At 40.2% G+C, this 14800-nt stretch overlaps 1 protein-coding gene across 1 annotated transcript in view; it reads left to right on the top strand.

The window, feature by feature from the left end:
* Positions 1–10562, top strand: part of MARCHF3 (membrane associated ring-CH-type finger 3) — a 190611-nt gene extending 180049 nt beyond the window's left edge. The window contains exons 4-5 of the mRNA XM_063454146.1: positions 7846–8055; positions 9452–10562. Coding sequence (XP_063310216.1) covers positions 7846–8055; positions 9452–9610 — 369 coding nt within the window. The 3' untranslated portion in view covers positions 9611–10562. The remainder of the gene's footprint in view (positions 1–7845; positions 8056–9451) is intronic.
* The last annotated feature ends 4238 nt before the right edge of the window (positions 10563–14800 follow it).

Raw genomic sequence — 14800 nt, 5'->3', positions numbered from 1 at the left:
TCTGCTTACAATGTCAGACTGGCTGAGAGGCATGGAAAGTGAACTCTGAACAGCTGGAGTGTTAACTGAACTTAGTTGCAACCCTCACTCCCCAAAACCATTAACCCAGAGGTGCAGTGGGAAACCCTCCCTGCTCACTGCAATGTGTCATTACACACTGCCCTACATTGTACATTAGTGTTAATCACACACTACACATTGTATCTGGTTTTAATAGCAGGTTCTCACCTTTTGATTGCCAGAAGGGTGTATAGTGCCTCCTCTGGCATTGAACGGATTACAGGTAAAGCTCTTCTTACCATTGTAGCAGGCCCAGCACAGACAGACATTTCCTTGTTATGCTGCAGTGAATAACCACTTGCATTATTGAATACAGGCACATTCCTTCAGTGGTCAATATTTACAGATATTAATGTAGTCACTAAGCTGTTAAATGTGTAGTTGTGGTCCGCAACTCGAATGTGATTTGGGAATGTGGTCGTCTGGTGTACAAATGTTGGGGAACCACTGGTCTGGAGGTTAATTTTCAGCCAATGAGCGTTCTTACCTTGTCTGTCCTTTCAGATTCACAACTTATGTGTCAAAGATCATGATGGAGATATCTGCTTTTTCATATTTCATTTTTCTAATGAGATACAAATGTTTGATTCACAGTCACCTAAATTTTCAAGCAACCTTGGCATGAAGAATGAATGTACAATGTTCCCAGTTTTTATATTTTCTTTATTCTTCTTATTTTTAGCCATTGCTTTCTACATGCTAGAGATTTTGTGTTTGTGTGACTATATATATATATATCTTTTTTATTATTATTAGCTACCATAATACCATGCTAATTACATTTCCGAGTTGTATTTATTGTGAAATATGTATTATTATTCAAACAAATATAATACATGGAACAAAGGTGCTAAATACCCCTTCCTAAGACCTACATATATTTTTGTACGACAATCACATATAATGATAGACTGATACCACAGCGATTAGCAGGCTTTCAACTGCGAACAATACGGCCCTGATTGCAAACACCAAAGGACATACAGACAGGTGACCCTGAATGTGTCTTGGACCACATTCGTCGGCTTGCTGGTCTAAGATGTACAAGTCTCTATCAGTTATATTTGTCAGAATTGAGAAAAATTTATGAATATTCATATTTTCTAGGGCTATAATAGAGTGTCACGTATTATGCAATTATAGATAAGTTACAGAAAATAAATTACCAATTACTATGTAGCCAAAATGTTCTGAATGCTCCGTTATGAGAACACAAAATCCAGAATGACATCCCAACGATTTTTCAATGTTTTGCCCTTTGTACACTGTGTTCTGAATACTGTATATATATATATAATTATTTTTATTTTTTTTTCATTTGTCTTGTGCCATCGAGCAGCTGAGCTTTAAGGGATTCCTTCACTTAATTTCCATTTCTCTTAATTAAATAACTCCAATTTGGGAAATGTTAATGACTCTATTTGCTGTTAAAGTTTTAGTGATGTTCTTTATGGTTATAATTAGAAATAAAATGTTCTACTACGATTCTGCTCAAGAATTACATTTTAATACTTGAGATCTCTTCTACATCTTTGCAGCTAACTCCAGATCTTGTTCCATATTAACAGTCATAACTGTTCTGTTGGTATAACATTTTAATTCACTAAATACATACTTATCCAGGGATTAAACCAACAAATTGTAAGTCTTCCCCTGCATATCTCAAAGTGGATTTTGTAAAGTCCCTCTTGGGTACAGAAGCTCCAAGATATCATGCCTGTCTGTGTTCATTTGCATGTCAAACTGGGGCCTCAGGGATAGTTGTGGAAACGTGATTTCACTGAGTTTTTGTCCCCAAAGGGGTCTTCTCCCCTAAAGCTTGAGACTTGATGTTCCAGGAGGGATAAGCCAAATGGCTAATGATTTAGGTAAACTAGAAAAATGGTCAGAGTTGTGGCAACTGACATTTAATGTGGATAAGTGCAAGATAATGCATCTTGGACGTAAAAACCCAAGGGCAGAGTACAGAATATTTGATAGAATCCTAACCTTAACATCTCAAGAAAGGGATCTAGGGGTGATTATTTCTGATGACTTAAAGGTAGGCAGACAATGTAATAGAGCAGCAGGAAATGCTAGCAGAATGCTTGGTTGTATAGGGAGAGGCATTAGCAGTAGAAAGAGGGAAGTGATCATGCCATTGTACAGAACACTGGTGAGATCTTTGTACGAGTATTGTACGCAGTACTGGAGACCGCATCTTCAGAAGGATATTGATACCTTAGAGAGAGTTCAGAGAAGGGCTACTAAACTAGTTCATGGATTGCAGGATAAAACTTACCAGGAAAGGTTAAAGGATCTTAACATGTATAGCTTGGAGGAAAGACGAGACAGGGGGGATATGATAGAAACATTTAAATACAGAAAGGGAATCAACACAGTAAAGGAGGAGACTATATTTAAAAGAAGAAAAACTACCACAACAAGAGGACAGTCTTAAATTAGAGGGACAAAGGTTTAAAAATAATACCAGGAAGTATTACTTTACTGAGAAGGTAGTGGATGCACGGAATAGCCTTCCAGCTGAAGTGGTAGAGGTTAACACAGTAAAGGAGTTTAAGCATGCGTGGGATAGGCATAAGACTATCCTAACTATAAGATAAGGCCAGGGACTAATGAAAGTATTTAGAAAATTGGGCAGACTAGATGGGCCGAATGGTTCTTATCTGCCGTCACATTCTATGTTTCTATGTATATATAGGTAGCAAAAAGACTCTACCTATTTTGTTGTATTGCAAACATTTCAATAAACATGTATTTTGCCTTACTCCCACTCTTTGGAGATCTTTAACTCCTCTTGTGTCAAAAGCACTGCTTAGCGAACCATAAAACATGTAGGCAAATGGCTAGTGTGCATTCACCAATCGTGACATCATGCCCAAGCATTAAGCATCTCAAAAATGCACTGTGTGACAGTATCAGACATTCACATTGTCCATGTTCTTAGCAGATGAGCGGTGCTTCTGACCAAAGGGGACTTAAAATGGTTGCCCTCACACAAGAAGCAAGGAGATGCACTTAAAAAGTTATTAACTTACATACAAGATTTAAAAGTGCTCTGCTACTAGCTAGGTCTTAAAAGTTTCTTACCGCAGTAAGCCTGGGGGGGGGGGGGGGATCAATGGCATATTCACCAGGGGGTGAATTTCTACTCAACAGGACTATATTTTTGAGTGGAAATTTTGATCTTTGATACACAACAATCATTTATTATCAGGAATAATAAAAAAAAAGAGGTTTCCTTAAATTGTATTTTCTTGTGGAACATCTTTCAAAATACGTAGACTTTCATTACTACAAATAGTTCTAGCATACCTTTACTGCGAAAAGCCTCTATTAATTGTTGAGATATTTCACAAACGTCCACCTTTAAATGCACATTAAGACAGTAATTGGGCAGACACTCTTACAATGGTAATGCGCAATCAATAATCAGACTTTAATAAATACGTCCCTGCAGGAAAAGTGTTATGCTTAAAGAACAGTAAGTCTTGCACAAGCGAATGATAATAGTGACATCTGGTGGTTTCATCTCTTCTATTCAGCTACAGCTTTCAGAGGATCACTGTAATACAATTCACATTTTTAGATTATGGATTTTAAAAAATTCCTTTTTTGGATGGTAAGAACCCATGAGTTGTATCAGAATACACCTATAATGTAGCCTTTTGCCACACTCCTCCCTCTTCTAGAATCCTCTGTTCTGTTTCTGCTTAGGCAGATTTATTGTCCGTGCAGGAATTAAGAGAGGAGTGCATTAGCTTGGCAGTGGTCCCCTAGTGGGTTCGCATATACTTTAGTGTGAAAAGAGTGGAACAAATCATTGACTGGACTGTCTTGGTTCTTTGCCATAGGTTTGCTCACTGATCAAATGCTGACTGTTTGGGACATTTACTGACCAAATGCTTGCTGACTGTTTGGGACACTGTTCCTAAGTAGCTCTCTGCTTTGGAAAGAAGATTACGATTCCTTTGGAAAACTGTTTGTCACTCAAGAGAGCCATACAGAAGAGATTGAAGGGGTTATTTGGCTTAGCTATTTCTGTTATTTGGCACACCTTTCAGGTCTCAGGCATGCTCTTCCACCCATCTGTCTGCATGGACAGCCTGTTGGAAGCCATGTTCTTGTGGTGAAAGGATAAGATGCCTTGAATTGTGTCTGCTTACTAAAGATATCAAAAAGGTTCCTATTCAACACAGTGTAGAATGAAGTTATCCTTTGGCTCCAAGTCATGCTTCTTGGCGCTGTCCTTTCATGGCAAGTTACTTTGTATGGTGCTTGTCTAGTCACCATTATCTCCACAGTGACTGATTGTAACAGTGTCTTACTTAAACATTAGAAAAAGGTCTCAACCCAAGGGTGCTCTTCAAATTGATTTTGTTCCTTTTGGTGCTTCAGTGGGTCTTGATCCTATTTTGATGTCAAAGCTTCCTTTTAGTCCTCTGGAGCAGACAAGGTTCCTCCTCTCGGGAAAAAAAAAGGGAAGCAGAGCAAGAAAATTGCCAATACTGAAGTCTTCATGAAAGTGCCCACCTTCCACAGACCAAATTCCCATGTATGGTTGGGGCACCCATGTGTTGGTTGTTTTTTGTTTTTTTTTTCATAAAACTGCCATTTATCAGATTCATATTCATAATAAATTATTTTTTATTACCAAATTCCAGACATCACCAATGATAGCTGAAAGGAGCTAGGAAGGTAGGATCATGGTTAACAGTTGCATTATGGGTGTTTATTCCTTCTCCAGTTGTGAGGGACTTTATTGCATGTCAGAACTCGTGGGCTGTCTGGATGAAAATAATTTGTCAGTAAAGACACTTTTTTGTTTTCCACAAATAATTATTGTCCTATTTTCTACTTAGGATAAATGCTTGAGGCTGAAGTTTAATAATTAAGAATAAATGTGAGCTTTACAATGTCAGGGAGAAAATCTAGAATTTGAGGGAGTAGAGACTTGTAAAGAAGAGCATGAATGGTATGAGTATACTTCCCAAGTGTCCTAGACTTGGTGAGACCATCTCAAATTTGAAGTCTTGTATCATTCTTCCAAGTTTGTTGGAAAACCAGGGAAATGCCACCAACCAGTGGACCCACCCGTACGCTCATTGCCAGAACTGTTTTCTGACCTAGCCGCTGACACTCTGCCTTATCAGATGGGCCACATACTTTACAGTTCTGGCTTGATCATCTGCAACTCACTTCTGTACTTGCCATTATTGGGAGATACAGTATGGTTATAGGGAGTAGTAGTATGACTAGATGAAAAAGTGGGGATATATGTATGAATACCAGAACTGAATAAGCATACAGGCACATGGTAACTGTAATAATTTCTGTTTCTTCTGGGTCTTTTTCCAGTTGATTGATATATACGTCTTTTGTATATATATTCTTGGGTAAAACGCTCGCAACATTAATATTCGACTATATTAATAAACAAATACTAATACGCAATCTGACTTACGGTTTCTTCAGGTTTCTTCAGGTTTATTCTTAGTTACTGATACATAATAAAACAACCAATCATGTTACATGATCATTATTCTTAGTTACTGATACATAATAAAACAACCAATCATGTTACATGATCATGGATGTTCAACAGTAGATGGTAATTGCTGGACTCCTGAAGGGAGAGTTACATCGTTACATAGCTGTACAGCAAGAAGAACCGAGAGAGAGATAGAGAGAGAGAGACCTTGTGTACCTTTGTTCAGTTACTATGTGCCCATACTGATGTCAGAGTATAATTAACGAATCCTTGGTCTGGATACATACCCAAACTTTGGAAGACTGCAAGAGTAGTGCCTATCCATAAAAGTGGTGACACTACTTTGGTTTCCAACTATCACCCAATATCATTGCTCCCAGTATTGTCAAAAATCTTAGAGAAATGTGTCCATACGCAACTATGTGAGTATTACCAACAATTAAACTATCTGACCCCTGATCAAACGGGTTTTCGCCCAAATCACTCCACTGCAACTGCCCTCTTAAAAGTTTGCAATGACATCCGAACTGGCATGGAACAAGGAGACCTAACTGGAGCTATTTTCCTTGATTTTGCAAAGGCCTTTGACACAGTAGACCACGACATCCTACTGCACAAGCTCCAAAACTGAGGTATTGGTGATTGTCTGCTAACCTGGTTTCGATCGTATGTATCGGATCGCTCTCAATATGTGTCCATTTCTGACAGTGACTCCCTCCCTCTCCCAGTCATGTGTGGTGTTCCCCAAGGTTCCATTCTCTGTCCCCTATTATTTACATTATTTATAAATGATCTGCCTAATGTCTGCAAATCCTCAAATGTACACATGTACGCAGACGACACAGTAATCTATGCAAGCAAATCCGATCTACCGCAGATTGAGGCTGTGCTCCAAGACCAGTTTACAGAGGTAGAAAAGTGGATCGCAAAAAAACTAACTCTTCCTAAACACTGACAAAACTGTCACAATGATCTTTGAAACAGTACCTAAATTACACAATTCCCAACTATCCATCAAAACAAATTCAAATAGCACACTGACCGCAGTCCGCTCTTTCAAATACTTGGGTATGTTGTTAGACCCCAATCTATCTTTTGGCCTCCACATGGAAAAACTTGCATCTAAACTTTATCCAAAACTAGGTGCCCTGTACAGAAACAAATCCTGCCTAAGCCTTACGGTAAAGGAAAAGATTGTACAGCAAATGCTGATGCCAATCATTGGTTATGGGGATGTAGTATATGCATCTGCATCGCAATCCCACATTAATAAACTCAACACATTGTATAACTCGTTTTGCTGATTTGTGCTACAATGTAATTACAGGACCCACCATTGTAACATGCTAAAAGAACTAAACTGGCTGTCACTGGAATCCAGATGCACCCTTCATCTTTCCAGCCTTGTGTTTAAGAGCTTTTCTGGGAAGCTCCCACCCTACCTGAGCAAAATGCTCTGCTCAGCTGTTCCCACCTCTTATAACCTCCGATCCAGTACCAGCACTTTATTGAGTCTACCTCAATACAAAAAGAAAGCAGCCCGATCCTCCTCCTACAGAGCACCGCAATTGTGGAACGACCTCCCGCACAATTTAAAATCTTCCCTAAGCCTAAAATCCTTTAAGAGATCCCTCTCTACATACCTCAAAACAGAATGCACATGTCATGGTTGATTATATATTTCCTACCTGTTCAATGTTAAATTTTGTATATATTGTGTATTAATATTGTTTTTGTATTTTTTTTTGTACCCTATTGTATTAATGCAATGTTTTGTGGACTCAGGACATACTTGAAAATGAGAGAAAAATGTCAATGTATCTGTCCTGGTAAAATATTTTATAAATAAATAAATATAAGGACAAGACCCCCAATCCAAATTCCAGAGTTCACATACAAGAAAACCTTGTGACTTATTGATACCATCTGTTACTTATGTCAATCCAGACATCCATAGATAATTAATAGAAACATAGAATATGCAATATTCTACAGTAACAATTTCTACATTGATGATTGCTATTATGTACTGTATATTACATACATTTGTTATGTGATGTTTTATGAGTAATCTGTGACTAGAGTTACAAGATAATAGGGCAGTTATGTATAAATAGCAATTCTATGGAAAATTGCTAAAATGTGGAAGAAGCAGCATGGATTCTGTTGGCTTTCATGGCGATTACCCATACATTAAAAATGTATTTTCCGAGTTGTTCGTTATGCGTTAACCCCCCTTTTTCACCAAGAAAGTGACTAACAAACTGTGCTATTTTGTTGTTTATTTTTTTTAGTGGCTTCGAAATCCAGGCCCACAGCATGAGAAAAGGACTCTGTTTGGAGACATGGTATGCTTCTTATTCATTACTCCATTAGCCACTATTTCTGGGTGGCTATGCCTTCGAGGAGCTGTGGATCATCTGCACTTCAGTAGCCGACTAGAAGCTGTTGGACTTATTGCACTTACAGTTGCACTTTTTACCATTTACCTCTTTTGGACACTTGTAAGTGTTTTACTTTCTTTTTTTTTTCTTTTTCAAAGTCATGATTTTTTAACATAAATATATACCCTGCTCACAATATATGTAAATTCAGTATATATATATATAAAAAAAAATTATATATATATATATACATATATATATATATATATTATGGATAGAAGGGCAAAACAAGCACAGGTACCTTTAGCAAAGTAAAGCTAACTAGTAGGAGGAGAAATGTATGTCCAGACTTCCAGGTTTATGATTTAAAGAGAATTTTTTTTAATTATAATTGTGTTTTAAGTAGATTGAGTTAAAATTCTGGAAAATAGTGGAGTCAGTGTAGTGGGCAGCAGTTGTTAAACCTGCTACAACGGATTACCCAAGTGAAGACAAGACCCCAAGTAGGGATTTATGAATCTAGACGAGAGCAGTAGTTCCTGAACATATGCCAACAGCAGCAGGAAAGATAATCTCTGTGGATCCTGTTACCAGCAAGAATTGACAATCACTGTGCAGGTAATACCTTGCGTTTATTAGTGAACGGAAAGTAACTACCTGCACAGCTGTTATCATTTCTGTCATATCTTCATATTTCTTCACGCGTCTCAGGAGTATTGACAGAGCTTACAAGGAGCGCTGATCAAAGGTTGACGATGATCAAAGGTTGGCGAAGAAACAACATCAAACAAAATTAACTCGTTCTTGTTGGGCAATTTAAGTCTTAACTCAGAGGGTAGTTAACTCAGAGGGCAGTATATCAACTCAGAGCGCAGTAAATCAACTCAGAGCGCAGTAAATTAACTTAGAGGGTAGTAAATTTTGAGTCAGAGTTAAGGGATCAGAGGCCTCGGTAAACCAAAGAAACCAAAGAATATTATACATTGGTGTTGTTTTGTTGATTATTATATATTATCAAAAGACATGCATTTATGCCCATTTGCAGTCATAGTTAAACACATCCTGTGCTCGCACAACAGTTTTTTTCTAGTATGCGGCCAGGTGTCTGCTAATTTTTCAGTCTTATTATGCATAGATTCATAGAGCACAATTCCACTAACCTGCCAAAAGCAAATTTTGCAAACACCTAGTAAAGTGTGCCTGCTTTACATTGCATGACTGAACTCGCTGTGATTTGAATATGTGGCAAAACTGCAACTGAGAGGAGTAAATGTAACACCTGATATCACACCACATGCCTGCAGATACAGACTTTGCAGTTTATCCTGTACTGCTCTAGTTATACGAGTAAAAATGGCTCAGAGTTAAACGTGTTGTTTCAACTATTCCACAGTCTTTTACAAAAAAAAAAGAGAGAAGTTATCGGTACTTTTTTTTTTGCTTAGGAATTTAATTTATTAACCTATTTGTTTAATATTCTTACATTTACTAGATTTACTTTTTTTTTCTTCTGCAGGTGTCTTTTAGATACCACTGTAGATTATACAATGAATGGCGTAGGACCAATCAGAGAGTTCTTCTGGTGATGCCAAAATCAGTCAATTTGCCATCAAACCAGCAGTCTTTGCTGGGCCTGCACACATTTAAAAGGAACTCTAAAGAAACGATTGTGTGATGATGGGTAACCCCAGACTTTCCTTGAAGCACTGTAGCACTATCTCTTAATTCTGTATCCTGGACTTCATTCAAAGACTGTTACCTTATCGTGGATATTTAACGTCAGAGAACCCTCAAGTTGAGTTTTAATTTAAATAATTATAACTACAATTATGTATTTGCTAACATGCCAAACTTGTTTATTTAGCTAATGACATCTTGCATATTTTCTAATTAATTCTACCAAGAGTGCATCATTTTTACATTTTTCATTGCCCAAGAAACTGGTTATGAAATATACAAATACTTTTTTAAACTCTGTATTATAATGGATATTTGATTACATTTGTTGTGGAAAGTACCGCAGATCAAAGCATTACATATACATTTAAACTCCAGGCATTATGTGCGTCCAGCAAAAAACATCTTGCATTCAAGTTCATTCTTACTGTGACAATATGCAGACATTTTATGATTGTGAACTGTTTTCTTTCCGGGACATTTTTTAATTTTTTTAATTTTTTTTTTAATATTTTTCAACACAGTTTGCATAATGTCTTTTTTTTTTTCTCCAAGCCTTACATTTACAAGAACTAATGTGTACCAAATAGGAGGTTATGCTACACAACTAGGTTTGGATTATGCAAAAGAGACAATTAAACTTTTTTTTTCGCCTTCAATTGATTCCTTGGTCTACAATGTTGGAAGTCTGGATTTTACTGCTGAGTTGGACAGTATTCTAGATCTACGTTTTGCAAAAAAAAAAAAAAAAAAAATCTAAACGAGAAGGGACGCACATTCATGCTGATGACTCATTCACTTCTGGAGCGCTCAAGATAAGGATGTTTGTCACAAGCAGTGACAGAGAATGAATTCTCACCAAATTAAAATACTGAGTGATTTGGATATATAAGTGATATTATGAATTATACAGTTGTGCATTATTTAAGTAATAAATACTACATCATTTTTGTGTTAAGTCTTTGTTTTTGTATTCCTTGGTGTCCTAAGCCTTCTGCGATAGGTCTACCTTCTGTTTTAGAAGTTATGACCTAGGACAGGGGTAGGCAACCTACGGCACTAGTGCCATGCACGGCACTCGAGGTGTCTTTGCACGGCACTCAAGGCTGCTAGAGTCAAACAGGCTCTGGCCTATCAGGAGTCCCAGTAAAACTTCAGATATCTGCTAATCCGAAAAGGTGGTGAAGGACAATCCTCAATTTATGCATTGCAGCACGTAGAGGTAGTGATCTCAGATCACTTCCTCCCAGCACTTGTGAATAGGAATCCACACTGTAGTAGAGCAGCTCGCAGTTGCTGTTGCAGCTCCTGTCCTTGACATGTACCTGGCCGGACTAGTCCCCACTGGAACCCAGGGAAGCCACCCACACTGCTAGATATACACAGAAATGCAGAATAACCCTCCCCTCATACAAATAATACGGACAGACCACACACAAACATACACACAATCCGCACAAACGAAACACCACTAACAATCCACATACATGCACACAACCCCACATGCAATACCCCAAACAGCCCCCACACACTACCAAACACACACTTTGACATATCCATCCACACACACACAATTCCACAACAGCACCCATACACAGCTTACATTCATATGTATCATACACAATACCATAAACTACTCATGAACATAAACAATATAATAGCTCATATACGCAGGGCCTTCTTTAACGCGGGGCAAACTGGGCAGCTGCACCATGAGCCCTGCTGGCCTCAACTATTTCTAACCCTCTGGCTGGTAATCTGCACACTAAGGAGGCCCACCGGGTGGCCCATGCACAAAGGACCACCCGCTGGGCTTCTGTCAGCAGGGACCCGGCACACGCTGAGGTGCTTTAAAAGCGCGAGCGGGCCCCTTGCTTTTCGGCAGCAGGCTGGGAGGAAGTGACGGCCACGCATCACTTCCTCCCACAAAGAGAGGAGCGCGCAGGAAAGAAGAGTAGGCAGATTGGAGGGGGACTGGCCAAGAGCTCTAGACCCCAACTCCCAATGCCTTCAGCCACCAGCAGGAAAGGTAGGAAACTGGAGGGGAAGTTTTAAAGTGTATGTCTGTGTCAGTATGTCTGTCAGTGTGTGTGTGTCAGTATGTTTGTGTGTGTGTCATATGTTTGTGTGTCAGTATGTCTTTGTGTGTCAGCATGTCTTTGTGTGTCAGCATGTCTGTGTGTCAGTATGTGTCAGTATGTCTATGTGTGTGTCAGTATGTCTATGTGTGTGTCAGTATATCTGTGTCAGTATATCTGTGTGTGTGTGTGTGCTTGCAATCATGCCAACACCACATACAAACATATTTCACAAAAACACACAAAAACTGCTTAGTGCTAAATACAGACCTGCAAACATGAGTAAATGGTAGCGCCCCAGCTGTCAATGCATTTCTGGAGTTGCACGCCAGACTGGGATCTACCTTTTAATCACTCGTGCAACAGGGAGACCGCCAAGAATTCTTGCAATTCTTTAGGTCCGCCACTGTGTTGAGGTGGAGGACGTGATTGCATGCCTGGGAAGGGGGGACAGGGTCCAGGGGGCCCTAAGCAAATGCTTTGCCCAGGGTCCTGTCATTATTAAAGACAGCCCTGCATATATATGCACAAATACAACGATACAAAGCAATTACAGTACAAATAACACAAGCAGAATACGGCAGCACACACACCTCGATTTATAAAAAAAATAGTACCGGCACGCTACGGGACATCACAATCCTATATCGGCACAGTGCTGCTAAAAGGTTGCCTACCCCTGACCTAGGAGGTTAGGAGAATAAGGAAAAGGGTCTTTTATCTAATTAAACATTTTCTAGTAATGATGATACAGATCAAAATCATCTTCAGTGGATAGTCGAGGTAAGCCCTACCATATTTTTGGTCTCTGATGTGCTGCCATTGATTAAATTGTTCTAAAAATGGTGAGACTTTTTTCTGCCTAAATTCTAATATCCATTTCAGAAAAGGATGTAAAGTTAAGAGTGATGGGGGGAAAAAGAACTAAAAGAGGGATTTTCCAGCAGATAAAGTGATAGCAAGAATGATACATTTGTTGCACCATCTTTTAAAATGATACACATTAAAAAATGATGATTACGAACCAAACAAGCAACAGATGGAAAAAAACAGATTTAATAAATGATACAAAGGAACAATGAAAACTGCACAAAACTGCAAAAGTTTGATAAATCTCCATAAAATGGCACACAATGTGTTATTTCTTCTCATCTCGTGCAGACAATAGGACAGCCAAACAACTTTATAAAATTACCTTTGTTTATTCACTCACGAGACATAGCAAAATCTTTAAAAAAAAAAAAAAAAAAGTAAAATATAAATCATTTAAATATTCTGTGAAAGCCTCATACAGTATGTGTGACTTGTGGCAGGATATTGCCTGGTCTACTAATTTCATAATACTGTAAATTCTGCTCATGTTGGTACAGCACAACTTGCTGTACACACAGGACTGGATTTCCCATTGGGCAAAGTAGTCACCACCATGTGCCTTTCATCAGTACTTATAATGTGTTTTTTTTTAGAGTTTGAGTCAGTGGCGTACACACAACCCATGGGGCCCCGGTGCGAAAACTGATCCGTGGGCCCCCCCCGTGCGCGCGCTTACTCTGCGCGGGCTGGGGCCGCAACACATGGCGGCGGGCACCTGGTCGCAGGGCTGCGACCCCTGCGACCACGGTATGTACGCCAGTGCATGCATAAACACATACACTTAAAGGACCACTACAGACACCCAGATCACATCAGCTCAATGAAGTGGTCTGGGTGCCAGGTCTCTCTAGTTTTAACCCTGCAGCTGAAAACAGCAGTTTCATAGAAACTGCTATGTTTTACAGAGGGTTAATCCAGCCTCTAGAGGCTGTCTCATTGACAGCCGCTAGAGGATTTTCTGCGATTCTCACTGTGAAAATCACAGTGAGAAGACGCTGAACGTCCATAGGAAAGCATTGAGTAATGCTTTCCTATGGGCGGTTTGAATGCGCGCGTGGCTCTTGCCACGAATGCGCATTCGGAGCTGAGAGGCGGATCGGGGCGGAGAGATCCTGAGTGCCAAGGGAGTCCGGCACTGGAGAAAGGTAAGTGCTTAAGACACACACATTAACTGACAGACACACACTCAGTGACAAACATACATACACACTTACTAACAGATGCACACAGGCACACACTCTACCACTAACACGCACACTCTAACACACACACTCTAATACTAACACACACACTAACACTAACACACACACACTCACTAACACACACACACTCACTAACACACACACACTCACTAACACACACACACTCACTAACATACACTCACACACACACTAACATACACTCACTAACACACTCACACACTAACACACACTCACTAACATACACTCACACACTCACTAACATACACTCACACTAACACACACTCACTAACATACACTAACACACTCACACACACACACTAACACACACTCACTAACATACACTCACACTAACACACACTCACACTAAGATACAATCACTAACACACACTCACTAACATACACACACACACACACTAACACACACTCACACTAACACACACTCACTCTAACACACACTCACTCTAACACACACTCACTAACACACACTAACATACACTCACACTAACATACACTCTCACACTCTCACACACACACATGTTTATTTATTTTTTGTTTTTTTTATTTAATCCCCCCAGCCTCCTTACCTGTGGGAGAGCTGAGGGGATTCCCTGGGGTCCAGTGGTGTCACCCGGCTGGCTGGTCCTGCGGGCGCGCGAGGGAGCACTCTCCCCTGGGTGCTCCCTCCCTCTTCAGCTCCCTCGCGCGCCGCGTACTGATACCGGAGCCGGAAGATGACGTCATCTTCCGGCTCCGGTTTCAGTGCGGCGCGCGAGGGAGCTGAAGAGGGAGGGAGCACCCAGGGGAGAGTGCTCCCTCGCGCGCCCGCAGGACCAGCCAGCCGGGTGACAGCAGGGCCAGCCTCTGGGGGCCCTGAGGTGGCCGGCTCTTGGGCCCCCCAGGAGAAGAGGCTGGCCCTGTGGGTACATACCTGGGTCGCAGGGCGGCCGGGCCCCCTGGTGGGCCGGGCCCGGTCGCAGCCGCGACCCCTGCGACCCCGGTATGTACGCCACTGGTTTGAGTGCTCTGATGGGGGGG

The sequence above is a fragment of the Pelobates fuscus genome, chromosome 5 (genome assembly GCF_036172605.1).
Source record: "Pelobates fuscus isolate aPelFus1 chromosome 5, aPelFus1.pri, whole genome shotgun sequence".
Taxonomy (NCBI): domain Eukaryota; kingdom Metazoa; phylum Chordata; class Amphibia; order Anura; family Pelobatidae; genus Pelobates; species Pelobates fuscus.
This window is presented reverse-complemented; position numbering and strand designations above follow the sequence as displayed.